The sequence below is a fragment of the Cucurbita pepo genome, chromosome 10 (genome assembly GCF_057944985.1).
Source record: "Cucurbita pepo subsp. pepo isolate OVF chromosome 10, ASM5794498v1, whole genome shotgun sequence".
Taxonomy (NCBI): Eukaryota; Viridiplantae; Streptophyta; class Magnoliopsida; order Cucurbitales; family Cucurbitaceae; genus Cucurbita; species Cucurbita pepo.
This window is the reverse complement of record NC_141807.1, coordinates 3365722-3390853: the sequence shown is the minus strand read 5'-3', so window position 1 is coordinate 3390853 and position 25132 is coordinate 3365722. Positions and strand designations below refer to the sequence as shown.

Sequence of the window (25132 nt, the reverse complement as noted above, 5' to 3'; positions counted from 1 at the left end):
ATAGTCACATAGTAGTTGGAGAGGGGAATGAATCATTTCTTATAAGGGTGTGGAAATCTCACTAACATACGCGTTTTAAAATCTTGAGGTTGATAACGATACGTAACGGTAAAAAACAGTCACATAGTAGTTGGAGAGGGGAATGAATCATTTCTTATAAGGGTGTGGAAATCTCACTAACATACGCGTTTTAAAATCTTGAGGTTGATAACGATACGTAACGGTAAAAAACAGACAATATCTGGGACTTGGACGGTTACAAATGGTATCAAGCAATATCTGGGACTTGGGCTGTTACAAATGGTATCAAGCCCAGACACCGAACAGTGTGCCAACAAGAACTGTTTTAAAACTGTGAGACTAACGGCAATACATTACGAACCAAAGCGAACAATATCTGCTAGCAGTAGACTCATTGAGCTGTTACATCCATGTTCCTATCCAAACCCAACCAGCTTTTCTAATTCATCTTGCATTTTCTCATTCATGTGGATGCTTGATGAGCTTAGGTAGTGCCCATCCGACAGTGGTGGCTGAAAGTGTCCATTGATGCAACTAGCATATCCTCAAAATGGGGTCAAGTTATTTGATTGTTCATTAAGTTTAATATCATCTCTCATCAAATTAAAATGTTCTAATAATATCTATGGAGGTTTTGAATGATATATACCAAATAGTTTATTCATTAATTACATTACATTACTTTACTGTATACAGCAATCGAATACAAATTACACTTCTTGCATATAAATCTTAGTAGCCTCATATGACAAAGCCCATAACACCCTTTTAACTTCTTTAGCTTTGGGCAACGCTATCGCCAACGTATTAGTCTCGTAGACGGTAAATAGGAGTAACCATAATATCCTGAGCAATGGGACAGCTTAAACCAAACGCTTCCGTCATATCCAAGTCAGCTGGTAGCATACCATTTGGAAGCTTCCAATCAAAACAATGCACGAGTTCAGCCAAGATTAAATGAACTGTGACTAGACCCACTTGCATTCCAGGACAACCTCTTCGACCAGATCCAAACGGAAGTAGTTGAAAATCTTTTCCTTTCACATCCACTTGACTCCCTATAAATCTTTCTGGAAAGAATTTTTCAGCATCGGTCCAAGCACTTGGATTTCGTCCAATTGCCCACACATTTATTATAATTCGTGACTTTTTAGGTATATGAAAGTTATTAACCGTACAATCTTTAACCGCTTCGTGTGGAACTATTAATGGACCCGGAGGATGCAATCTTAAAACCTCTTTAACTACCATTTCTAAGTAGGTCAAGTGACACAAGTCTGTTTCTTCCACCATTCTATTCAAACCCACAACCTTTTCTAATTCGTCTTGCACCTTCTTCATTACATGTGGATGTTTGATGAGCTCAGCTACTGCCCATCCAATGGTGACGGCTGACGAGTCTGTCGCCGCAAGAAGTATATCCTAAAAAATAATGTACGTTAAAAAGTCATTCCAAACAGATTTTAAATACGAATGCAAAATGTTTACTTACGAGCATTATGGCTTTGATGCTGGATCGATCAATTTGATACTCGGTTACCTCCGACCCCATAATGCCTAACATAACGTCTACGAAATCTTTACTATCCTCATTCTTGGATTCAAGATGTTCATCAAGGATCCTTTCAAAAAACCTATCACATACTTTATTAACACATTTTGCACGTTGGATCAATCCTTGAAGATCAAGAGCTGAAATAAAAGGAATGAAGTCCCCCAAGTTAAAAGCTGCAGCTAATTTCAAGGCTTCTTGTACCACCCACTTAAAACCCCTCTCATCAAGCTCTCTATCTTCAAATTTTTTGCCAAAGATCATCAAACATGTCATGTTTGCACTAAGAGAACAAACTTTTGAGCTAAGATTAACAACCACCTCACTCTTGGCAGCCTCACGAAGCTCATCAATCAACAAGCTGAGCTCTTCCCTTCTCATTGATTTGAAAAAATTGACCTTTTGATTGCTAAGCAACTCGAGTGTGCATATTTTGCGCATGTTGCGCCAATAATGCCCATATTTTGAGAACACCATGCTCCTTTCTCCATAAGACATGTGCTTGAAAACCTCATTTGTTGGACGACTTGCAAAAACAAGATCATGGGTTTTCAAAAACAGAGCTGCAGCTTCAGGGGAAGACACAACAATGGTGTTTACAAGGCCCAATTTCATGTGCATGATGGGCCCATATCTTTGAGACAATCGTTGAATATCTCTATGAGGTAGCTTCCCTAACAAATGAAGGCTACCCAAAATGGGAAACCCTTTAGGCCCTGGAGGTAGATTCTTGCCTTTGTTCCTCAACAGCCATGGCCTAAAGAGAAGCACAAGAGCAAACATGATAATAATGATCCAAATCCAAGCCATTTTTTGTGCCAAGTTGTGGGTAAAAGTAGGAGATATGCAATCCACAGTGCATAGAGCGTTGCTATTTATATATATATATATATATAATTTAATTCAAAACGTGATTAATGAGTATGAATGATAAAAAGAAATACCACCATTTAATTGCAACCATAAATGATTTTATCTATGTTGATAGAAACCCTAGTTGACAAATCAATTTATTGATGGGCCAATTTGGTTTGGACACCGACAATTGCGTATCCACTCAGCCCAACCGACCACAGTCAGCCCTTTCATTCAGTGTTCATGTTTTCCGGTAGCTGATTCGTGGTAGAAGGGTGTTGGGAACCGACATTCTTGTTGTCCCATTTTCAACTGTTGTCGCCATCGTCGGAAGCATACCGTTTTTCACGTGGGGCACCAATTCTTGCACATGTTTTTCGTTTTTGGGCTTCCCCTTTCGGAGTAAGGTTTTTAAAACGCTTATGTTAAGAGAGGTTTCCACACTCTTATAAAGAGCATTTCGTTCTTTTTCTCAACCAATATGAGACATCACACCTTAAGTAGGGTTTGCAATAATCTATACGTTCTCCATGGTTTATAGATATAAATTTGAGATACTTTTTCAAGGGAGGAGGTAAGAGTCTGCACATTAATCACAAAATTTCTATAATTGACTTCATGTTTACTGAAAAAGAAAGTGTACCTTGCTAATATAAGTAGTGACTTTCTAACCATTTTTAGTATCATATTGATTTTGGTTCATTCATGTACTCCTCCTTTACTTAGCTGTCATTTAAGATTTTTAGCTTTTGTCTTTGAACGAGTGGCCACACGACACTTGTTATCTTAATAGACCCATCTCCTGACAATGGACTTTACCGCTTGATGACACCAACAAGTGTTGCGGAGGGTTACAATTATATTATAAAAAGAATAGGCCGTGATCCTCACATCGCAAAAAAAGTACGATCGTGACACAATCTAGGAGCATTGGGCTATTTTGCTCGAGAATTGGCTCAATCTTTAAGGTTGGCATTTATTCATTTGGGGGTGAGCTTTTAACCAAAAGAAGTGCACGTGACATAAAAACAAGCCAATTTGGGGCTGTCGATGTTAGGATCGATTCTAATTGTTAGCTCTGATACCAATTGTTAGGATCGCTCAACAACGCACACACTCGATTAAGATGAACACAAAAAACAGGAGAGAGAAAGAGAAATATTGACTAAAGGTTTTATACTGATGACTTCAGGTAACGGAGAATACGAGAAAGTCGGCTAGTGGGCATATATATATATATATAGTTTCAATTTACTAAATATAGCTTTCAAAGATTTAAAACCACTCGATATAATTATCAAATATATGTCTGTCAAATCTTTTCCAAATATCTACCATATATATCTTTACCAAATATCTTCCAAATATATCTATACTAAGTCTAGGCATCTGGTTCCATATCTAACCGTTGACCTATGAAGGACCAAGAATGGATTGCATAGAGTTGGGTTCTAATGTTCACTCAAAGATCTCTTTCCTGCGGGTATGGATGCTATTGATTGTACGGTTATCGAGAGACGTGTGTAGAACCAACAATACAATGGTGGATCCCAACACGGTTTGTATTCATTTACCCAACTTGTTTATTGGCACATGTAACATGTCTTTATACAATGATGACTTATGCCCCACCTTCTCACACGGGAAAGGGCTACGAGTCATAACTCTTTATCAAATACACAAACTAGCTCTTTCGACACGTACATGCTGATAACATCGTAACCAACTTAGTTATTCGAATAAGTTATGTATAATTATATAACTTGTTAGTTGTTTAAACGATAAATAGGAGTAACCATAAGATCTTCAGCTCTGGGACAAGTTAATCCAAATTCTTCCGTCATATCCAATTCATCAGGCGACATGCCATTTGAAAGCTCCCAATCAAAGCAATGCACAAGTTGGGCTATCACTAGACGAACTATTGTTAGGCCCAGTTGCAGTCCAGGACAACCTCTTCGACCCGATCCAAAGGGAATCAATTCAAAATCTCTCCCTCTCATATCTATTTGACTACCCATAAACCTTTCAGGAAAAAACTTTTCTGGGTCAATCCAAACATCAGGGTCTCTTCCGATTGCCCATCCATTCACTATTATGCGTGATTTCTTAGGAATATGGAAGTCATTAATAGTACAATCTTCGAGAGACTCGTGTGGAATTAATAACGGAGCGGGTGGATGTAGCCTGAAAATTTCCTTAACGACCATGTCCAAGTATTCTAATTGATCCAAGTCGGATTCTTCAACCTTCTTATCAAAACCCACCACTTTTTCTAATTCATCTTGCATTTTCTTCATCACATGTGGATGCTTGATGAGCTCGGGTATCGCCCATCCGATGGTAGTGGATGAAGTGTCCATTGCCGCAACTAACATATCCTAAAAAATAGTGTCGAAAAATATTCATGAATCATATCTTCATAATAATTATAAACAATATTGACGCGTAAACTATACTTACAAGAATTATAGCTTTAATGTTTGATCGTTCGATCTGATACTCGGTTTCTTCGGAGTTCATGATTTCCAACATGACATCCACAAAATCTTTGGTCTTATTTTCATGCTTGGATTCAAGATGGTCGTCAACAATCATCTCAAGGAACCCATCAAATATCTTACTAATAGCTTTAGAGCGACGGTCCAAGCCTTGAAGATCAAGCGCTGCAATTTGAGGAATAAAATCCCCCACGTTAGGAGTAGCTGCTAAATGCATGGCCTCTTGTATAACAGACTTGAAACCCCTCTCATCGAACTCTTGGTCAGCATATTTCTTCCCAAACACCATCAAACACGTCATATCGGTTACGAGACAACAAACTTTGGAGCTAAGATTCACAACGTCACGATTCATTGCAGCATCTCGAAGATAGTCAACCAACAAACCAAGCTCTTCCCTTCTCATTGATCTAAAAGAGTTGACTTTGACATTGCTTAGCAATTCGAGCGTGCACATTTTACGCATATTACGCCAATACGAGCCATACGGGGCAAACGCTAAGTTCTTTTGACCGTATGACATGTACTTGGAAGCCTGAACAAATGGGCGACTAGCAAAGACAATATCATGGGATTTTAGGAAGAGCTCGGCGGCTTGAGGAGAGGAGACAACGATGGTGGGCACAAGGCCGAGCCTCATGTACATAATGGAACCATATTTTTGAGATAAGGCTCGAAGGTCTCTATGAGGAAGCTTTCCCAACAAATGAAGGCTACCCAAAATTGGAAGCCCTCTAGGACCAGGAGGCAATTGGCTGGGACCTCTATGCAGCCATAAGGTCAAGAGAAGAGCTACACCAAACAATCCAATGGCTAGCAAAATCCAAGCCATAATCTGATAGGAAGTGTAGAAGGGATGTGGAGATGTGGGTTGTTTAAATAGCTGAAATGCCGTCCTTGTGATGAACACAAAGCTGAAGCTTGTCCCGTTTTGAAAATTATTGATATCATATCTGCCAGAGATATCCATTGTTGGGATGCTGAATTGCGATATGGGAAAGAGATCCATTCGACTTTTAGTGTTATTTTCTGTTTGTTTCCTACAAGTAGAGCATGGGACCAATCTGCTTGCATTTAATGTTTGTTGTTTTGTTTCGTATGAGGTCAAGAAATGATGAGGATGGGCCAATTGAATTATGCAAATGCATTGGGACCATCAATAATCAATTTTTTAATAAAAATATATTGATTTGGGGTGATTTTAAAGGGGCTTTCAACCAAAAGAAGTGCAGGCCGTCGATCACACAGATTGGCACACAGATTGGGTGCGTCTATGCGAACGAGGCCGAAGAATTGACTGCATGCACTTGGCTTCTAATGTTCACTTGGCTTCTGATGTATAGATCAATCTGGACAATTGGGTTTCATCCATTGGCTCATATGTTCAATATTATGTGCAATTTCCTAAGGTACGGATGTTATGGATTCTACAACGTCCGAGAGACTCGTGTAGAACCAATAATAGAACGGTGGGTCTCAACAGAAGGCTTTGCTTTGGGTTTCCCCAAAAGGCCTCATACCAATGGAGTTAGTATTCCTCACTTATAAACCCATGATCATTCCCTAAATTAGCCGATGTGGGACTTCCATCATCCAACATACATATGTCTTTATGCAATTGATGTGCATTGCTCACCTTCCCATACAGCACGAGGACTTTTGTAACTCATTGATTGTGACCCAACCAAAGCTGAGCTATTACACGTACAAGCTGATAAATAAGCATGTTAGTTGTTTAGGCGATAAATAGGAGTAATCATAAGTTTTTGAGCTCTGGGACAAGTTAACCCAAATTCTTCCGTCATATCCAATTCATCAGGTAACATGCCATTTGGAAGCTTCCAGTCAAAGCAATGCACAAGTTGAGCTACTACCAAACGAACCATTGTTAGACCCAGTTGCATTCCAGGACAACCTCTTCGACCTGATCCGAAAGGAATCAATTGAAAATCTCTCCCTTTCGCATCTAGTTGATTACCCATAAACCTTTCGGGAAAGAATTTCTCTTGGTTCAATCCAAAAGTTAGGGTCTCTTCCGATTGCCCATCCATTCACTATTATGCGTGATTTCTTAGGAATATAGAAGCCATCAACAACGCAATCTTCAAGAGACTCGTGCGGAACTAATATTGGAGCGGGTGGATGTAGCCTGAGAATTTCCTTAACGACCATGTCCAAGTATTCTAATTGTTCCAAGTCGGATTCTTCAACCTTCTTATCAAAACCCACCACCTTTTCTAATTCATCTTGCATTTTCTTCATCACATGTGGATGCCTGATGAGCTCGGGTATCGCCCATCCGATGGTAGTGGCTGAAGTGTCCATTCCGGCAACTAGCATATCCTAAAAATAGTGTCAAAATAATTATAATCAAGAACTGAAATCTTTATGTTTAAGGAGGCATGCTATTAAAATTTAGAACATACTATGTGAGATTCCACGTCGGTTGGAGAAAAGAACGAAACATACTTTATAAGACCTATCAGACTATCAAATGCATTTTAAAAACTTTGAGGGAAAACCCAAAAAAAAAAATTTCAAAGAGGACAATATGGGCTAGCGGTAGGCTTGAGCTATTACAAATGGTATCGGAGTTAGATACTGGGCGATGTGTCAGAAAAGACACTGCTCCAAAGGGGGTGGATTGTGAGATCTCATATCGGTTGGAGAGAAGAACGAACATTCTTTAAGAATGTACGAAAACCTCTCTCTAGCAAACACATTTTAAAAACTATAAGAGGGAGCTTATAAAAAGGACAAGAAGACAATTTCTGCTAGTGATAGACTTGAGCTAGTTCCAACTTTCGAGGAGACAAAGTTCAATAATTTATGCAAAAATAATCAGAAAAGCATGCTGTTGTCTCATAACCTTAGTTCAAGTATTAATATCAGTAAAGCATGAATGCATAGAAAGTATACTTACAAGAAGTATAGCTTTAATGTTAGACCGTTGGATCTGATACTCAGTTTCTTCGGAGTTCATGATTTCCAACATGACATCCACAAAATCTTTGGTCTTATGTTCATGCTTAGATTCAAGATGGTGGTCAATAATCTTCTCAAGGAACCCATCAAATATTTTACTAACAGCTTTAGAGCGACGGTCCAACCCTTGAAGATCAAGCGCTGCAATTGGAGGAATAAAATCTCCCAAGTTAGGAGTAGCTACTAACTGCAACCCCTCTTGTATCACAGACTTGAAACCCCGCTCATCGAACTCTTGGTCAGCATACTTCTTTCCAAACACCATCAGACACGTCATATCCGTGATGACACAACAAATTTTGGAGCTAAGATTCACAACGGCACGATTCTTTGCAGCATCTCGAAGATAGTCAACCAACAACCCAACCTCTTCCCTTCTCATTGATCTAAAAGAGTTGACTTTGACATTGCTTAGCAATTCAAGCGTGCACATTTTACGCATATTACGCCAATATGAGCCATATAGAGCAAACCCCAAATTCTTTTGACCGTATGATATGTGTTAGTGAAAGAGGGATTGATTGAATAATTGATGAGATGATTGAATTTTGAAGAGCAAGAATGCTCTATATATACACAGAGAATAGAAAGAGATATCTAGAAAATCTAACTAGAAATCAGAAAATCTGGTAACAAATCAAAACAAAATCTAATCAAATCAAAGAGTAAATCAAATAAAAAACAAATCGACTCCTAACCATCAGAAGATTTAAATCAAATACAGCAATCTAAACACGTAATCTTTTAACAATATGTACTTAGAAGCTAGAAGAAACGGGCGACTAGCAAACACTGAGTCGTAGGTTTTGAGGAAGAGCTCGACAGCTTGAAGAGAGGTGACAACGATGGTGGGCACAAGGCCGAGCCTCATGTACATAATGGACCCATATTTTTGAGATAAGGCTCGAAGGTCTCTGTGAGGAAGCTTTCCCAACAAATGAAGGCTACCCAAAATTGGAAGCCCTCTAGGACCCGGCGGCAATTGGTTGGGACCTCTATGCAGCCATGATCTCCAGAGAAGAGCTACACCAACCAATGCAACCACTAGCAGAATCCAAGCCATAAGGAGAGCATACCCAAATGTAGAAGGGTTTTGAAGATCTTGCCGTTAAGCCTGTCACGACTTTATATCAGATCCGACGGTTACAAAGCAGATCTATTGATGTAATAATACGTGTCCATGATATCTGGCGTTAGATGGGAAACTCTTATCTAGAGAGATCGGATATGGGGTCGGGATCCATTTGATATTTTATTTTCCATTTGTCGTTTTGTTTGATATTAAAGTCAATGAATGATATCATTGACAGGAACACTTCAATTATTCAAATGCATTGGGAACTCCGATAATAAAATTTTATTAATAAAACATTAATTTCAATTTTTAATCCAAATGGAATCAAATAAAAATTTATCCTTTTAAAATCCACGTGGATATGAGAGTTTTAAAATGGATTTAATCTCCAAGGTTTGAGTATGAGTTTTTAATTCTAAAAATTGAAACCTAAATACAAATAAAAATTAAATAAATATATTTTACCCTAAAAAATTAAGGCTATGGAAATTTTACCTTGAGAGGCGACAGGACGAGTGAATTTTTCATGTTTCGGTCTTCACCACTTGTTTCAATCTTCATTTCCGTAAAATTCTTCACTTATTTTGATAGAATTTGAGACATTTCTCGAGAAAATTTATAATAGATAATTTTTTATTTTTAATACAAACAGTTTATACTTTATTTTCCGTACTTATACTTTCTTGCATATAAATTTTAGTAGCTACATTTCTCAAGTGACAAATCTCATAATATCGTTTAACCTTGTTAGCTCTTCGGGTAAGATTATCACCGACCAATTTCATTAGTCTTGCAAACGGTACGTAGGAGTAGCCATGATGTTGTGAGCTAAAGGACAGCTTAAACCAAATTTTTCTGTGATATCTAATTCATCTGGTAGCATACCATTTGGAAGCTTCCAATCAAAACAATGCACAAGTTGAGCTAATATTAAATGAACCGTGACTAAACCCATTTGTATTCCAGGACAACCTCTTCTACCAGATCCAAAGGGAAGTAGTTGAAAATCTCTTCCTTTCACGTCCACCTGATTGTCAATAAATCTTTCAGGAAAGAATTTTTCTGCATCAATCCAAACACTTGGGTCCCGTCCAATCGCCCATACATTCAATATTATACGCGACTTTTGAGGAATGTAAACGTTATTAACAACCGAATCTTTGACAGACTCACGTGGAATGAGTAATGGATTTGGAGGATGTAACCTAAAAGTCTCTTTAACTACCATTTGTAAGTATTCCAAGTGATCCAAGTCTGCTTCTTGCACCATTCTATTCAAACCCACAACTTTTTGTAATTCATCTTGCACTTTCTTCATTGTTTGTGGATGTCGAATGAGCTCAGCTAGTGCCCATTCAATGGTGGTGGCTGATGTCTCCACTCCCCCAAGAAGCATGTCCTAAAAATAATGCCTGATTAGGAGAAAATATTAACAAATTATTGTAGAATTATAAAGCAAAGTGTTTGGTTAATTACTAATATTATGGCTTTGATGGTGGATGGATCAATTTGATACTCGGTTGCTTGAGAGCCCATAATGCCCAACATGACATCCACCAAATCTTTGGTGTCATTGTTGTTGGATTCAAGGTGTTCATCTAGGATCTTCTCAAAGAACGTATCACATACTTTATGAACGGATCTTGCACAACGGATGAATCCTTGAAGATCAAGAGGTGCAATAAAAGGGATGAAGTCCCCCAAGTTAAAAGCTCCAGCTAAATGGAGGATCTCTTGAATCATCCACTTAAACCCCATCTCATCAAGTTCTTTATCTTCAAATCTTCTCCCTATGATCATAAGGCATGCCATGTTTGCAGTGAGGGAATAGATTTTAGAACTAATATTTACAACCATGCCACTGTTTGCAGCGTCACGAAGTTGGTGGATCATGAACCCGAGCTCTTGCCTTCTCATTGATTGGAGATAGTTGGCTTTGTGGTTGCTAAGCAGCTCGAGTATGCACATTTTGCGCATGTTGCGCCAATAAGGACCATATTTAGCAAATGCAATGGTCTTTTGGCTAAAAGATACGTGCTTGAAAACCTCATTAGGTGCACGACTTGCAAAAACAACGTCATGGGTTTTCAAAAACAGCTCGGCGGCTTCAGGGGAAGACACGACAATGGTGTTGACAAGGCCTAGTTTCATGTGCATGATGGGTCCATATGTTTGAGACAAACGATGAAGATCTCTGTGGGGAAGCTTTCCCAACAAATGAAGGGAACCCATAATGGGAAACCCTTTGGGACCAGGTGGTAGTTTCTTGCTTTTGTTCCTCTCCATCCATGCCCAAAAGAGAAGCACAAGAGCAAACATGATAATAATCATCCAAATCCAAGCCATTTTCGGGATGAGTGGAGATCGATCTCTAAAGCTACCAAAAGTTAGCTTATAAACTGGAATGAAAACACAAGATTTTCACACTCTTATTAAAAATATTTAGCTCCCTCCTCGAGTAGAGGAGATCTCAAATGTATATTGAACTAAAAAAATTTAGATGCTTGATGGGTTGGTTCTTTCGATTAAGCCTCTCAATATATATCATCCTTATATTTACGAGGCATTACTATATTGATTACGTAGCAAATAATTTGTCTTTATTACAAGATAAATGAGCCAGTAGTTTCTATTAATTAGCTACCTCTAATAATTTTTTTTATTAAATAAGAAATAAAAAAAAAAAAAACATGCGTAAAATTGTTTTATTTGAAAATAATTAGATGGTTAATTAGTTATGTACTTGATTACTATTTTCAGGCTAAAATATCAAATATTTGAATTTTATTAAAAAAAAAAAAAAAAAAAAAGTAATAAACTAGTATTATTAAGTCTTTGTTAAAAAATGATTAATTGAGTCTTTAATTAAATTAATTAGTGGGGGTTTGAATGTATTATCCTAATTGAACTATACAATTAATTATATAATTAAAAGCACACGTGACCAAATTCATTTAATTAATAATAAAGTATGCATTTAATCATGTAATTAGTCAGTATTTAGTTGCAACCCACTTTTTTCAACCTATTTTAATCGCATAATAATAAAAATAAATAAATAATATTTTTAAAAATTACAAGTAAAAAAAGTTTGTCACGTGACTATTGAGTTGTGCTGTAAAAAAAAAAAAAAGACGTAACTTATTATCACAAATTAACTTAATACTTTTAAAAGCATAACTGTTTGATACTTAATTGATTTCTTTATTTTTTTTAGGGTAAATAATACTAATAATACTAATAATAATAATAACATCAAATTTGACTATCTGACAATATGGAGTTATAATACAATTATTTTATTTTAACAAATTTATTAATAATTTAATAAAAACAAATTAGATTAAAAATTTATTAAATATAATAAAAATGTTAAAGTCACACCATAATAATTAAATACATACCAAGCCTTGCATATTCAAATTTTATTTCCTTCGTTATAAATGTTGGTAGCTATGACAAAGCTCATACATCTTTAGTCTCGCAAACGGTAGGTAGGAGTAACTATAATATCTCGAGCAATGGAACAAGTTAATCCAAATTTTTCGGTCATATCCAATTCAAATGGCAGCTTGCCATTTGGAAGCTTCCAATCAAAACAATGCACAAGTTGAGCTAATACTAAATGAACCACGATTAGACCTAATTGCATTCCATGACATCCTCTTCTACCAGATCCAAATGGAATAAGTTGAAAATCTCTTCCTTTCATCTCCACTGGATAGAATCTTTCTGGAAAGAATCTTTCGGGATCGTTCCAAACACTTGGATCTTGTCCAATTGTCCATACATTCACTATCATACGCGATCTTTTAGGAATATAGAAGTTATTAACTATACAATCTTTTACGGATTCGTGTGGAATTAGTAATGGAATAGGAGGATGCAGCCTTAAAACCTCTTTAACCGTCATTTCTAAGTATTCGAAGTGATCCAAGTCTTCTTGTTGCACCATTCTATTCAAGCCCACAACTTTTTCTAATTCGTCTTGCACTTTCTTCATTACTTGTGGATGTGTGATGAGGTGAGCTAGTGCCCATCCGATGCTGGTGGTTGCAGTGTCTACTGCCCCAAGAAGCATATCCTAAAAAATATAATTAAGAGTATGTTTAGAACAATAAAGTTTGTAGTACCAAATCAAAATGATTACTTACAAGCATTATGGCTTTGATGTTGGATCGATCTTGTTGAGAGCCCATAATCCCCAACATGACATCAACGAAATCTTTGGTATGATTGTGGTTGGATTCAAGATGTTCATCTAGGATCTTCTCAAAAAGGCTATCACATACTTTATGAACGGATCTTGCACGAGGGGTGAATCCTTGAAGGTCAAGAGGTGCAATAAAAGGAATGAAATCCCCCAAGTTAAAAGCTCCAGCTAAATGGAAGATCTCTTGTATCATCCACTTAAAACCCCTCTCATCAATTTCTTTATCTTCAAATTTTCTCCCTAAGACCATAAGACATGCCATGTTTATAGTGAGGGAATAGATTTTAGAAGTGAGATTTACAACCACGCCACTGTTTGCAGCGTCACGAAGTTGGTCGATCAAGACCCCGAGCTCTTGCCTTCTCATTGATTTGAAAGAATCGACTTTGTGGTTGCTAAGCAGCTCGAGTACGCACATTTTGTGCATGTTGCGCCAATAAGGACCATATTTGGCAAATACCATGGTCTTTTGGCCGAAAGATATGTGCTTGAAAACCTCATTAGGTGGGCGACTTGCAAAAACAAGGTCGTGGGTTTTCAAAAACAGCTCGGCGGCTTCAGGGGAAGACACGACAATGGTGTTAACAAAGCCCAGTTTCATGTGCATGATGGGTCCATATGTTTGAGACAAACGATGGAGATCTCTATGAGGAAGCTTTCCCAACAAATGAAGGGAACCCAAAATGGGAAACCCTTTGGGACCAGGTGGTAGTTTCTTGCTTTGGTTCCTCCCCATCCATGCCCAAAAGAGAAGCACAAGAGTAAACATGATAATAATCATCCAAATCCAAGCCATTTGTGGTGGGTGGAGATTGATTTCTAAAGCTTCCAAAATTCAGCTCATAAACTGGAAGTTTTTTGGTCCATAATAAATGAGAGCTTTGTTATGTATTTATAAAAATTTTGTATATGCACGTAAAGCTCGTCCCAAGTAGATATTATCCGCTTTGGCTCGTTGCGTATTGTCGTCAATCTTACAATTTTAAAATGTTTCTACGAGGGAGAGGTTTCTACTTTTTTTGTTTTGTTCCCCTCTCCAACCGGTATGGATTTTACAATCCACCCCCTTGGGAGCCAACACCCTCGCTGGCACACTACTCGATGTCTAGCTTTGCTACCATTTGTAACAGCACAAACCCACCGCTAGTCGATATTGTCCGCTTTGGCCTGTTACGTATCGTCGTCAGCCCCCACTCCCTTGGGAGCCAACACCCTCGCTCGCACACTACTCGGTGTCTAGCTTTGATACCATTTGAAATAACACAAACCCACCGCTAGTCGATATTGTTCGCTTTGACTCATTATGTATCGTCGTCAGCCTCACAGTTTTTAAAATGCATTGTTTAGAGAGAGGTGTGGAAAAACATTCCTTATAAAGACATGGAAACCTCTCTCTAGTAGACGCATTTTAAAAACCGTGAGGCTGACAGTGATACGTAATAGGCCAAAGTGGACAATATCTGCTAGCGGTGTGCTTGGACTGTTACGAATGATATCAGGTCCAATTACTGAACAGACACTAGTCGAAGTAGGGCTAGACTCTCTCCATAATAGATGAGTTTTAAAAATCTTAAGAGGAAGCACAAAAGAAAATGTCAAAATAGGACAATATCTCGGGGCTTAGGTTGTTACAATTGGTATTAAAGCTAGACACCAGCCAATGTGCCAACGAAGATGCTAGGTCCGTAAGGGGGTGAATTATGAGATCTCACATTGGTTGAAGAGGGAAATAAAGTATTCCTAACGAGTGTGTGGAAACCTCTCCCTAACAGACCATTTTTTAAACTATGAAACTAATGGTGAGAGTTATAATCAAATTCAATTATCAATGGTCCTTTCTTCCTCACCCATTGCTTTTTTGCCATGGCCTACCTTCTTTGAACGGACCACTATGTTCTTGACATAATATTCTTAACGTCACTGAGAATATTTGTTAAAATCACTCAACTTAAATTGTGGTGGATTTCTGTGTTTATAATCCTTTAGAGAATCAAATAAATTACAGATACGGAAAGAACACTAAATGGAAATAGTAATAAATGAATACAACATAGTTGTGTATACTAAAAAGTCAAATATGATATTCACAGTAAATCAGTCGTAAATATATATTTACTTGAAATAAAAGATCAAATATGATAGATATGATAGATATGATAGATATGAAGGGCGGATGTATTATTAGTCGGATTCAATTATGGAGGGCCTTTTTTCCTCACCCACTGCTTTATTGCCATGGCCTGCCTTTTTTGGACGGACCACTGTGTTTTGTACAACATATTCATGATCAACTGATATCCTTTCCAATTGCGTAACAACTCAGCCCAACCCACCGCAGCCACCCCTTTGATTCAGTGTTCATGTTTTCCGGTGGTTGATTGGACCTTCTTGTCCAATCTGCACTCTGTTGTCCCCATCGTTAGAACCAATGTATTTCACATGGTGCAATTATGAAGATGTTTATATCATGTACTTCAATGTATATCATCCTTATTATATTGATTATGTAGCAAATAATCTGTCTTTATTACAAGGTAAATGAGCTAGTATTTTGTATTAATTATCTACCTCTAATAATTGATTTTTTTTTCTATTAATTAACTTAAATTTAATTAGCTATTAGTTATGTACTTAATTATTATTTCGTTAATAAAATAATTTTATCATGGACTCTCTATCAAACTTAAAAAAATATTTAATTGTTATTAATAAGTCTTTATTAGAAAAATGATTAATTGAGTCTTTAATTAAATTAATTTGGGGATTTTGAATTCATTATCCTAATTGAATCATATACTTAATTATTTCGACTAAATTCATTTACTTAATAATAAAGTATGCATTTAATCATGTAATTATACAATAATTAGGTGACCACTTTCTTTTTTTTTTTTCTGCCCATTATAATCACTAGAAAATTTTCAAAAACATTAAAAAAAATAAAACGAGAAAAAATGTTTGTGTTGTGACAAACGGTGCATTCGTATTTTAATATTGTTTCTATTTTTTAATCATACAAATTTTCATGATTTTTTTTACTCTAAAAAAAGAATTTAATCCAAAAATACACATTATTCAAGTATCTTTTTTATGATTATCAATAATTAAGACGATAGGAAGGAACGATCATAAGATCTCGAGCTCTCGGACAAGTTAAACCAAATTTTTCAGTCATGTCCAGCTCGGACGGTGTCATACCATTTGGAAGCTCCCAATCAAAACAATGTACAAGTTGAGCTAGCAATAAGTTAACCATGATTAATCCCAATTGCATTCCTGGACAACTTCGACGACCAGCTCCAAATGGAATTAGTTGAAAGTTCTTTCCTTTCACATCTACTTGACTACCAATAAACCTATCGGGTATGAACTTCTCCGGGTCAATCCAAGCACTTGGGTCTCGTCCAATCGCCCATGCATTTACTATTATTCGTGATTTTTTAGGAATATGAAAATCATCAACTGTACAATCTTCAACGGACTCGTGTGGAACCAATAACGGAGCGGGAGGATGCAATCTGAGAATCTCCTTCACGACCATTTCCGAGTATTCTAAGTTTTTGAGATCGGATTCTTCAACAAGCCTGTTCAAACCAACCACTTTTTCTAATTCATCTTGCATTTTCTTCATGATATGTGGATGTCTAATGAGCTCTGACATAGCCCATCCGACCGTAGTAGCTGAAGTATCCATTGCTGCTGCAAGTATGTCCTGCAAACATCCAAGACAGCATTATAGCTTCAATTAAAAGTTTGAATTTAAGATGTTAAAGGATAGTTGACCGTTTATTATAAAGGATATTTACCTTATATTACTACTTCCTATATGTTATTTCCATATTATTTGTAATTTACTGTATTTATTTCTCAGTAAATGATTATAAATAGAGAACTTTCACTGTCGTTTAGGTGCAGTGGTTTCAACAAACATTTTTAAAAGAGAATTGAAAAACTTACGAGCATTATAGCTTTAATGGAAGAACGATCAATTTGATACCCCGATTGTTGGGAATGTATAAGGTCCAACATGACATCAACAAAGTCCTTGGTCCTCTTTCCATCCGTGGCCTCAAGATGTTCATTAATAATCTTTTCAAGAAATTCATCACACACCTTATGAACAGATATCATCCGACGAGATAGGCCTTGAAGATCAAGCCATGCAATGCAAGGAATAAAATCACCCAAATTAACACCACCTACCAATTGCAAGCCTTGTTGTATCACACTCTTGAACCCTCTCTTATCAAACTCTTTGTCTTCATATTTCTTCCCAAACGCCATCAAACAAACGTTGTCCGTAGTAAAAGAAGTGACTTGAGAACTGAGGTTTACAGCGGCTCTGTTATGTGCAGCCTCTCGAAGGGACTCAATCAACAACCCAAGCTCCTGCTTTCTCATGGGCTTGAAAGAGTTTATTTTGAGGCTGTTGAGCAATTCGAGAGTGCACATTTTGCGCATGTTGCGCCAATAAGGGGTGTATGGAGAAAAGGACAAACTCTTTTGGTTGTATAAAATGTGCTTCGAAGCCTCGGAGGATGGGCGGCTTGCAAAAACGAGGTCGTGGGTCTTGAGGAAGAGCTCGGCGGCGTGCGTGGATGAGACTATGATGGTGGGTATAAGGCCTAGTTTCATGCACATTATGGGTCCATATTTTTGGGACAATTGATGAAGATTTCTGTGAGGAAGCTTGCCTAGTAAATGAAGGCTGCCAACAATGGGAAACCCTTTTGGTCCAGGAGGCAATTTCTTGCCTTTTCTATGGTTTTTGAGCGGCCATGAGCGTGAGAGAAGAGCAAGAACGAGCCCTGCAATGGTGACGACCCAAATCCAACCCATGGCTTTCTGCTGGACTAGACTTGAAATGAGAGGATGTTGGCTTGCGTGTGAAAAGGATTTGAAATGTCTACTAATAATAAATAGAATCACCCGATTATGAGATTCCAACGTTGGAAATGAAACATTCATTATAAGGATGTGGAGACATCTCCTTAGTAGACGTGTTTTGAAATCATGAAGTTGACCACAATACGTAATGGGTTGAAGCGAACAATATCTACCAACAGTGACATCATGCTGTTATGATTGGTATCAGAGCCAGACATTGAACGCTATGTCAACGAGGACGCTAAGCCTCCAAGGGGTGGATTGTGAGATCCCACATCGACTGGAGAAGGGAACAAAACATTCCAAATGAATTGTGATATCCACATCAGACGCTGGCCTTAAGGGGGTGGATGGTCAGATTTCACGTCGGTCGAAACGGAAAACGAAACTGTGGAAATTTTTCCCTAGTCTCAATATCTAATGGTGGGTTGTTACAGTTTTAGATTAAACTTATAATTTAACCAAGAAAGTTCATGTTAAATTCTAATGCTTTCATGTCTAAGATTCCGTTCATTTCACAATTACATTGATAAACTTAGTTAATTCGAATCAGGAAAGAAAATATCAAATTATATTTAATAAATTAAATTATTGATTAATATTTTTTAATGTATACTTAATTCCATTAAATTAAAATATATTTATAAATAAAATTAATTAATTAATTATACTTTTTAATAAGTTAATTAACTATTACCTCCTTATGACGGTGGAATCATTTATTAGGCCGATTTAATGAATTTATTTTTTATTATAATCTGTTTGATTGTAGAATTAATTTTAATAATTAAATCTAATAAATGCAGATAAATATATTAAAAAGAAATAAAGAAATTAGGAGATAAAAGAAAAGGAGTTATCCGTTGAATTGTTTGCAAAATAATTAATATATGAAAATTAAATATATGTATATGTCTTGCATGGTTTATTTTTTGAAATTTTAAATATTATGTGAACTAATTTAAATGGATTTCTTTTTCTTATAATCAGACGAAATTAAAATTATACCACTATTTATATATCTGTTGTTATTAGCTAAATCAAATTTTAATCCATGTAAGATTACAATATTACCCTTTATTGCCTAATCTCAAGTTATTATTTTTTATTCAAAATATAAAAAATTCTTTTACATAATTGAATTTAGCGCTAAAGAAAGAGTAAATTCAAATGTGAAGACGATAAATAGGAATTACTATAAGATCTTGAGCTCTAGGACAAGTTAAGCCAAATTCTTCTGTCATGTCTAATTCATCTACCGACATATCATTCGAAAGCTTCCAATGAAAACAATGCACAAGTTGAGCTACCACCAAACGAGTCACGGTCAAACCTAGTTGTATTCCAGGGCAACCTCTTCGACCAGCTCCAAATGGAATTAATTGAAAATCTCTCCCTCTTACATCTATTTGGCTACCATTAAACCTCTCGGGATAGAACTTTTCTGGATTAGCCCAAACATTTGGATTTCGTCCAATGGCCCATGCGTTCACTATTACACGTGACTTTTTTGGGATAAAAAAGTCACCAACGATGCAGTCTTGAAGAGATTCATGAGGAACTAATAATGGAACGGGTGGATACAACCTAAGAATCTCTTTGATGACCATATCTAAATATTCCAAGTGAATTAGATCTGATTCTTCTACCATTCTATCCAAGCCAACCACATCTTCTAGCTCATCTTGCACTCTCTTCATTACATCTGGATGCCTAATGAGCTCAGGTAGTGCCCATCCAATTACTGTGGCTGACGTGTCCATTGCAGCACCAAGTATATCCTATTAAAAAAAAAACAGTAAAAACATATAAAACATAAATTAGTTCAAATGTCTCTGTTCAGATTTTGTCCGCTCTAATTACGTATTGCTGTTAGTTTCACAATTTTAAAACATATCTATTAGTAAGAGGTTTTCGAGGTGAAATTTGACAATCCACCCCCTTGAAGGTTAGCCTCGCTACACACCACCTAGGGTCTAGCTCTGATACCATTTGTAACAGCTCAAACCCACCGCTAGCAGTATTGTCTGCTTTGATCCGTTATGTATCGTCAGGAGCCTCACGACTTTAAAACGCGTGTATTAGGGAGAGTTTTCTTCCCCTTTTAACTAACGTGGGATCTAACTGTGATGTCCCACATTGGTTGGGGAGGAAAACAAATCACCCTCTATAAGGGTGTGGAAACCTTCCCCTAGCAGACGCGTTTTAAAGCCTTGAGGGGAAGCCCGAAAGGGAAAGCCCAAAGAGAACAATATCTGGTAGTAGTGGATCTGAGTCGTTGATATCAGAGCCAGTCACCGGACGATGTGCTGGCCTTCTCGCTGTTCCCTGAAGGGGAGTAGACATGAGGCGGTGTGCCAGTAAGGACGCTGGGCCCCAAAGGGGGTGGATTTGGGGGCGGTCCCACATCGATTGGATAAAGGAACAAGTGCCAGCGAGGACGCTGGGCCCCGAAGGGGGGTGGATTGTGATGTCCCACATTGGTTGGGGAGGAGAACAAATCACCCTCTATAAGGGTGTGGAAACCTTCCACAAGTGCCAGCGAGGACGCTGGGCCCCGAAGGGGGGTGGATTGTGATGTCCCACATTGGTTGGGGAGGAGAACAAATCACCATCTATAAGGGTGTGGAAACCTTCCCTAGCAGACGCGTTTTAAAGCCTTGAGGGAAAGCCCGAAAGGGAAAGCCCAAAGAGAACCTTCCCCTAGCAGACGCGTTTTACACTCATAGAAACTAAAAGCGAAAGGAGAGGGGAAAAAAAAGCTCACCAATATTATAGCTTTGACGCTAGATCGATCGATCCGATATTCGGTATCTTGGGAGCCAATTAAATCCAACATGACATCTAAAAAGTCCTTGGTTCTTTTTTCACCAAAGGACTTAGACTTGGGATGCTCATCAATAATTCTCTCAAAGAAACCATCAAACACTTGGCTGACGTTTTTCATCCGACGGGTCAGCCCTTGAAGATCAAAGGTTGAAATAAACGGAATAAAATCTCCCAAGTTAGGAGCAGCAACTAATTGCATCACCTCTTGGATCATAGCCTTGAAGCCCCTATCATCAAGCTCTTCATCACCAAATTTCCTCCCAAAAACCATCAAACAAGTCATGTCTGTGCTTAGAGACACAACTTTAGAGCTAAGATCAACAGCAACACCATCATTTGCAGCCTTTTTTAGACACTCAATCACCAATCCAATCTCTTCCTTTCTCATGGACTTGAAAGAGTTAATCTTTTGTGTACTAAGCAATTCAAGTGTACACATTTTGCGCACATTGCGCCAATATGAACCATATTGAGCAAAAACCAAGTTCTTTTGGCCGTAAGATAATAACTTAGAGACCATAGTGAGTGGTCTACTTGCAAAAACAAGGTCATGGGTTTTCAAAAAGAGCTCTGCAGCTTCAGGGGAAGACACGACAATGGTGTTTACAAGACCCAATTTCATGTGCATGATGGGTCCATGTTTTTGGGACAATCGGTGAAGATCTCTGTGAGGGAACTGTTTGAGCAAATTGAGGCTGCCTATAATTGGAAACCCTTTTGGGCCAGGAGGCAATTTCTTTCCCTTGCTTTTGATGTTGAATCGCCATGTTTGAAAGAGGTAATGGGAAAGAAGAAGCAGAGCAAGTGTGGCCCAAATCCAAGGCATGGCATGCACCTCTTCTCAGCTGATGATGATGATGAAATTGAGAATGAGCTTAATTATTATGAATGGACCTACTACTTTTATAGATGTTGGTTTTTACAACCTTCAATAATGATGGCATTTTTTTTTTTTTTTTTTTTGTATATATTTTAATGCCACCAAGAAATTTCTAGATTTTAGCGGGTTGGTTATTCAAAAAGTCAAATATCACTTCCTCTAGAGATTTCAACAATTGAAGCGGAGATTTGAAATTACTAGATTTTCATGAGACTTCTGGTAAGAAATGAAACATTGTTTACAAGAGTGTGTAAATTTCTCCGTTTTAAAATCGTGGAACTGAGAGACAAAATAGACAATATCTACTGTAAGCTTGGTTTGTTATTTTTTTTATTTTTTTTATTTTTTGTTAAAATTATATTATATTATTAAGATACCGATTTTAAATATATAATTATGGATTGTCCAGATTGGGTGGTGTAAGTTTGAAATTGGAAAGAAATCTTCCTTCTAAAAATAATATTTTAAAAAAAAATGGAGAGAAATGTTGAGAAGTAAAACACAAAATAAGAAGCATATAATTATTTGGAATTATTTGTTCATACTTTGACAAATCATTATATTATTCATTTAAAAATATTTTGTGGGCTGGTCTAATTTGGAGTGCTTTATTAGACTTTTTTTAATTAAATTGGAAATTCAATTGCCAAAAGGGATGGAAAGAGAAATGGTGGGATTATATAAAATTAAATTGCTAAAAGAAGATTATATAAAATTAATGACTTATAAGTTTAATAAAGTTTTGTTTAATTCTATTAGGTATTTAAATCAGATTTTAGGATATATAATTAGTGCTTTGAAAGTTATTATTCTTTAACCAATTTCAATAAATTAATATAGTTAAATAAAATAAGTATTTAACGTTTATCAATAAGTGGATCCGTGGCGCAATGGTAGCGCGTCTGACTCCAGATCAGAAGGTTGTGTGTTCGATTCACGTCGGGTTCAAAGTTTCTTTTTTTTATTTCAATTTTCCACTCTACTTATAATTATTTGTAACTATTTATGATCGTCAACAACTGGATCCGTGGCGCAATGGTAGCGCGTCTGACTCCAGATCAGAAGGTTGCGTGTTCGATTCACGTCGGGTTCAAAATTTCTTATTTTTTTCTTTCAATTTTTCCAACCCCATTTATGTTACTTTTACTAAATCGTTCTTAAACTTTGTCGAATTTACAGAATCCACCCCTTTCTTCATCGGATTTTGGATTTTGGATTTTGCTATCCTTTCCCAGTCGAAGACGAAGCTTAACATACAATGCCCCTTTCCTTTTCTCTGCAATTGTCTCCCTCATTTACTCCATTTTCTTCTTCTTCCCGAAACTTCCAACTCTCTCAGACATGGTTTCCACTCCCATTGTCTCTGAGGAGAGCCGTTTCGACCCGAGTGGTCTGTATTTCAACTCGACCGAATAGGAAATCCGGGGCTAAGACCGACAGGTCGGAGGCTGAAGAACTGGTTCGCGGTGTAATCAGAAAGTTCAGCGATAAAGAACCATTGCTCAAGACACTGGACAAGTACGTCCGTGTTATGAGAACTGAGCATTGTTTTCTTCTATTTGAAGAATTAGGGAAAAAGGATCAATGGCTTCAGTGCCTCGAGGTTCGCTCTTCTTCTTTTGAACTCTGAATTAGGGCCTCTGGGTGTTGATTTTTCTAACTTCTTTAGCTGCCTGTTAAGTGTTGATAAATGGGTAATGATGAAAATGCTCACAGACAGAGTTGATTGAATTTGAAAGCGAGGATATGAATTTCAATTTGTGAACTATACACTTCCTTGTAAAATATAGGAAATGAATGGAATTTGTAATGTAGTTCAAGCTCTATTTGGCATGGATGAACAATGGAGAGTCTAAATTTTTCTGGGTGAAGCTAAAAAGGCAAAGAAATTCTTATTGATGTATTTCATTTTCAGGTTTTCAGATGGATGCAGAAACAGCGCTGGTATATTGCTGACAATGGGGTTTATTCTAAACTGATATCTATTATGGGAAAGAAGGGCCAAATTCGGATGGCTATATGGCTCTTTTCTGAGATGCGAAATAGTGGGTGTCGACCTGATACTTCTGTCTACAATGCACTTATCACAGCGCACCTTCATTCTAAGGACAAAGCCAAGGCTTTGGTTAAAGTCCTTTGGTACTTTGAGAAGATGAAGGGAATGGAACGGTGTAAGCCAAATGTTGTTACTTACAACATTCTTACCAGAGCTTTTGCTCAAGCTGGAAAAGTGGATCAAGTTAATGCCTTGTTTAAAGATCTTGATGAGAGCATTGTTTCAGCTGATATATACACATATAATGGAGTGATGGATGCATATGGGAAAAATGGGATGATCAAAGAGATGGAAACGATGCTTGCTCGCATGAAAAGTAATGAAATCAAACCAGATATCATATCCTTTAACTTGTTGATTGATTCATATGGGAAGAAACAGCTATTTGACAAGATGGAACAGGTGTTCAAGAGTTTATTACGATCGAAGGAGAGGCCAACGCTACCTACATTCAATTCGATGATCACAAACTACGGGAAGGCACGACTTAGAGAGAGAGCTGAAGAAGTTTTTAGGAAGATGAAGGATATGGGATATGATCCAAGCTATGTCACTTGTGAAAGTCTAATCATGATGTATGGTCACTGTGACTGTGTTTCTAAGGCTAGAGAAATCTTTGATGGAATGGTTAATTCTGGGAAGGCGGTGAGAGTCTCCACCCTCAACGCCATGCTTGATGTTTACTGCATGAATGGTTTGCCCATGGAAGCCGATTTGCTTTTCGAGAGTGCGAGTAGTATGAAGGTGTTTCCAGATTCAACAACATACAAGCTTCTGTATAAAGCTTACACCAAAGCTGATGCGAAGGAACTTGTGGAGAAGCTCTTGAAGAACATGGACAAAGCTGGCATCATTCCAAATAAGAGATTCTTCCTCGATGCTTTGGGAACTGTTGCATCTTCACCAGAAAAACCAGAACCTGCAAGAACTGGAACAGGTTCAAGACACTCAGAAAGTAGTGTGGAAAAACCAATATCTTCAAGAAATAGCAGAGGTTCAAGAAAATTGGAAAGTAGTGTGAAAAACCATGCTCCAGAGGAAGTTCTGTAGTCGGTCTTCATTCATAAGGAGCTTCTTGACTTCCCCCATTGGAGAAAGGTGCTGCAGTTCAAAGAAAGATACAGGAATGTGGAGTGTTAACAAGAAGTCAAAATTTTGTATATATGCTCATTTCTTATCTCATAAAATCGGGATATATAAATTAATTCAGTGATCATCAGGGAGCCTTCTCACCCATCTGATCCATTTTTTCGCTTCATAAGCTATTTGAAACTGTTT

At 37.3% G+C, this 25132-nt stretch overlaps 7 protein-coding genes, 2 non-coding genes and 1 pseudogene across 10 annotated transcripts; 3 read left to right on the top strand and 7 right to left on the bottom strand.

The window, feature by feature from the left end:
- Positions 1–655: 655 nt before the first annotated feature.
- Positions 656–2403, bottom strand: LOC111804436 (cytochrome P450 71AU50-like). The gene is made up of 2 exons (XM_023689242.2): positions 1514–2403; positions 656–1443 (listed from the first exon to the last, which is right to left on the bottom strand). Exons 1-2 carry the CDS (start codon positions 2381–2383, stop codon positions 829–831), a joined length of 1485 nt encoding a protein of 494 aa, XP_023545010.2. The 5' UTR covers positions 2384–2403; the 3' UTR covers positions 656–828.
- Positions 2404–3972: 1569 nt separating this feature from the next.
- Positions 3973–5818, bottom strand: LOC111804485 (cytochrome P450 71AU50). Its single transcript, XM_023689307.2, has 2 exons — positions 4892–5818; positions 3973–4809 (listed from the first exon to the last, which is right to left on the bottom strand). The coding sequence occupies exons 1-2, from the start codon at positions 5759–5761 to the stop codon at positions 4195–4197; spliced, it is 1485 nt and encodes a 494-aa protein (XP_023545075.2). The 5' UTR covers positions 5762–5818; the 3' UTR covers positions 3973–4194.
- An 820-nt stretch (positions 5819–6638) lies between these two features.
- Positions 6639–9011, bottom strand: LOC111803202 (cytochrome P450 71AU50-like; annotated as a pseudogene). The gene is made up of 3 exons (XR_015422669.1): positions 8671–9011; positions 7853–8415; positions 6639–7272 (listed from the first exon to the last, which is right to left on the bottom strand). The product of XR_015422669.1 is annotated as a cytochrome P450 71AU50-like (transcript).
- A 634-nt stretch (positions 9012–9645) lies between these two features.
- On the bottom strand, positions 9646–11495 carry LOC111804335 (cytochrome P450 71AU50-like). The gene is made up of 2 exons (XM_023689096.2): positions 10466–11495; positions 9646–10388 (listed from the first exon to the last, which is right to left on the bottom strand). Exons 1-2 carry the CDS (start codon positions 11333–11335, stop codon positions 9774–9776), a joined length of 1485 nt encoding a protein of 494 aa, XP_023544864.2. The 5' UTR covers positions 11336–11495; the 3' UTR covers positions 9646–9773.
- Positions 11496–12372: 877 nt separating this feature from the next.
- On the bottom strand, positions 12373–14081 carry LOC147790467 (cytochrome P450 71AU50-like). Its single transcript, XM_087127851.1, has 2 exons — positions 13144–14081; positions 12373–13073 (listed from the first exon to the last, which is right to left on the bottom strand). Exons 1-2 carry the CDS (start codon positions 13996–13998, stop codon positions 12465–12467), a joined length of 1464 nt encoding a protein of 487 aa, XP_086983977.1. The 5' UTR covers positions 13999–14081; the 3' UTR covers positions 12373–12464.
- Positions 14082–16173: 2092 nt separating this feature from the next.
- Positions 16174–18110, bottom strand: LOC111803289 (cytochrome P450 71AU50). Its single transcript, XM_023687623.2, has 2 exons — positions 17160–18110; positions 16174–16914 (listed from the first exon to the last, which is right to left on the bottom strand). Exons 1-2 carry the CDS (start codon positions 18039–18041, stop codon positions 16300–16302), a joined length of 1497 nt encoding a protein of 498 aa, XP_023543391.2. The 5' UTR covers positions 18042–18110; the 3' UTR covers positions 16174–16299.
- A 1094-nt stretch (positions 18111–19204) lies between these two features.
- Positions 19205–21777, bottom strand: LOC111803288 (cytochrome P450 71AU50-like). The gene is made up of 2 exons (XM_023687621.2): positions 20857–21777; positions 19205–19870 (listed from the first exon to the last, which is right to left on the bottom strand). The coding sequence occupies exons 1-2, from the start codon at positions 21742–21744 to the stop codon at positions 19256–19258; spliced, it is 1503 nt and encodes a 500-aa protein (XP_023543389.2). The 5' UTR covers positions 21745–21777; the 3' UTR covers positions 19205–19255.
- An 897-nt stretch (positions 21778–22674) lies between these two features.
- On the top strand, positions 22675–22746 carry TRNAW-CCA (transfer RNA tryptophan (anticodon CCA)). Its single transcript has one exon. It is a non-coding gene; the product is annotated as a tRNA-Trp (tRNA).
- A 73-nt stretch (positions 22747–22819) lies between these two features.
- TRNAW-CCA (transfer RNA tryptophan (anticodon CCA)) lies at positions 22820–22891 on the top strand. The gene has a single exon. It is a non-coding gene; the product is annotated as a tRNA-Trp (tRNA).
- A 56-nt stretch (positions 22892–22947) lies between these two features.
- Positions 22948–25088, top strand: EMB2453 (Tetratricopeptide repeat (TPR)-like superfamily protein). The gene is made up of 2 exons (XM_023688151.2): positions 22948–23401; positions 23714–25088. Exons 1-2 carry the CDS (start codon positions 23057–23059, stop codon positions 24902–24904), a joined length of 1536 nt encoding a protein of 511 aa, XP_023543919.2. The 5' UTR covers positions 22948–23056; the 3' UTR covers positions 24905–25088.
- Positions 25089–25132: the final 44 nt, after the last annotated feature.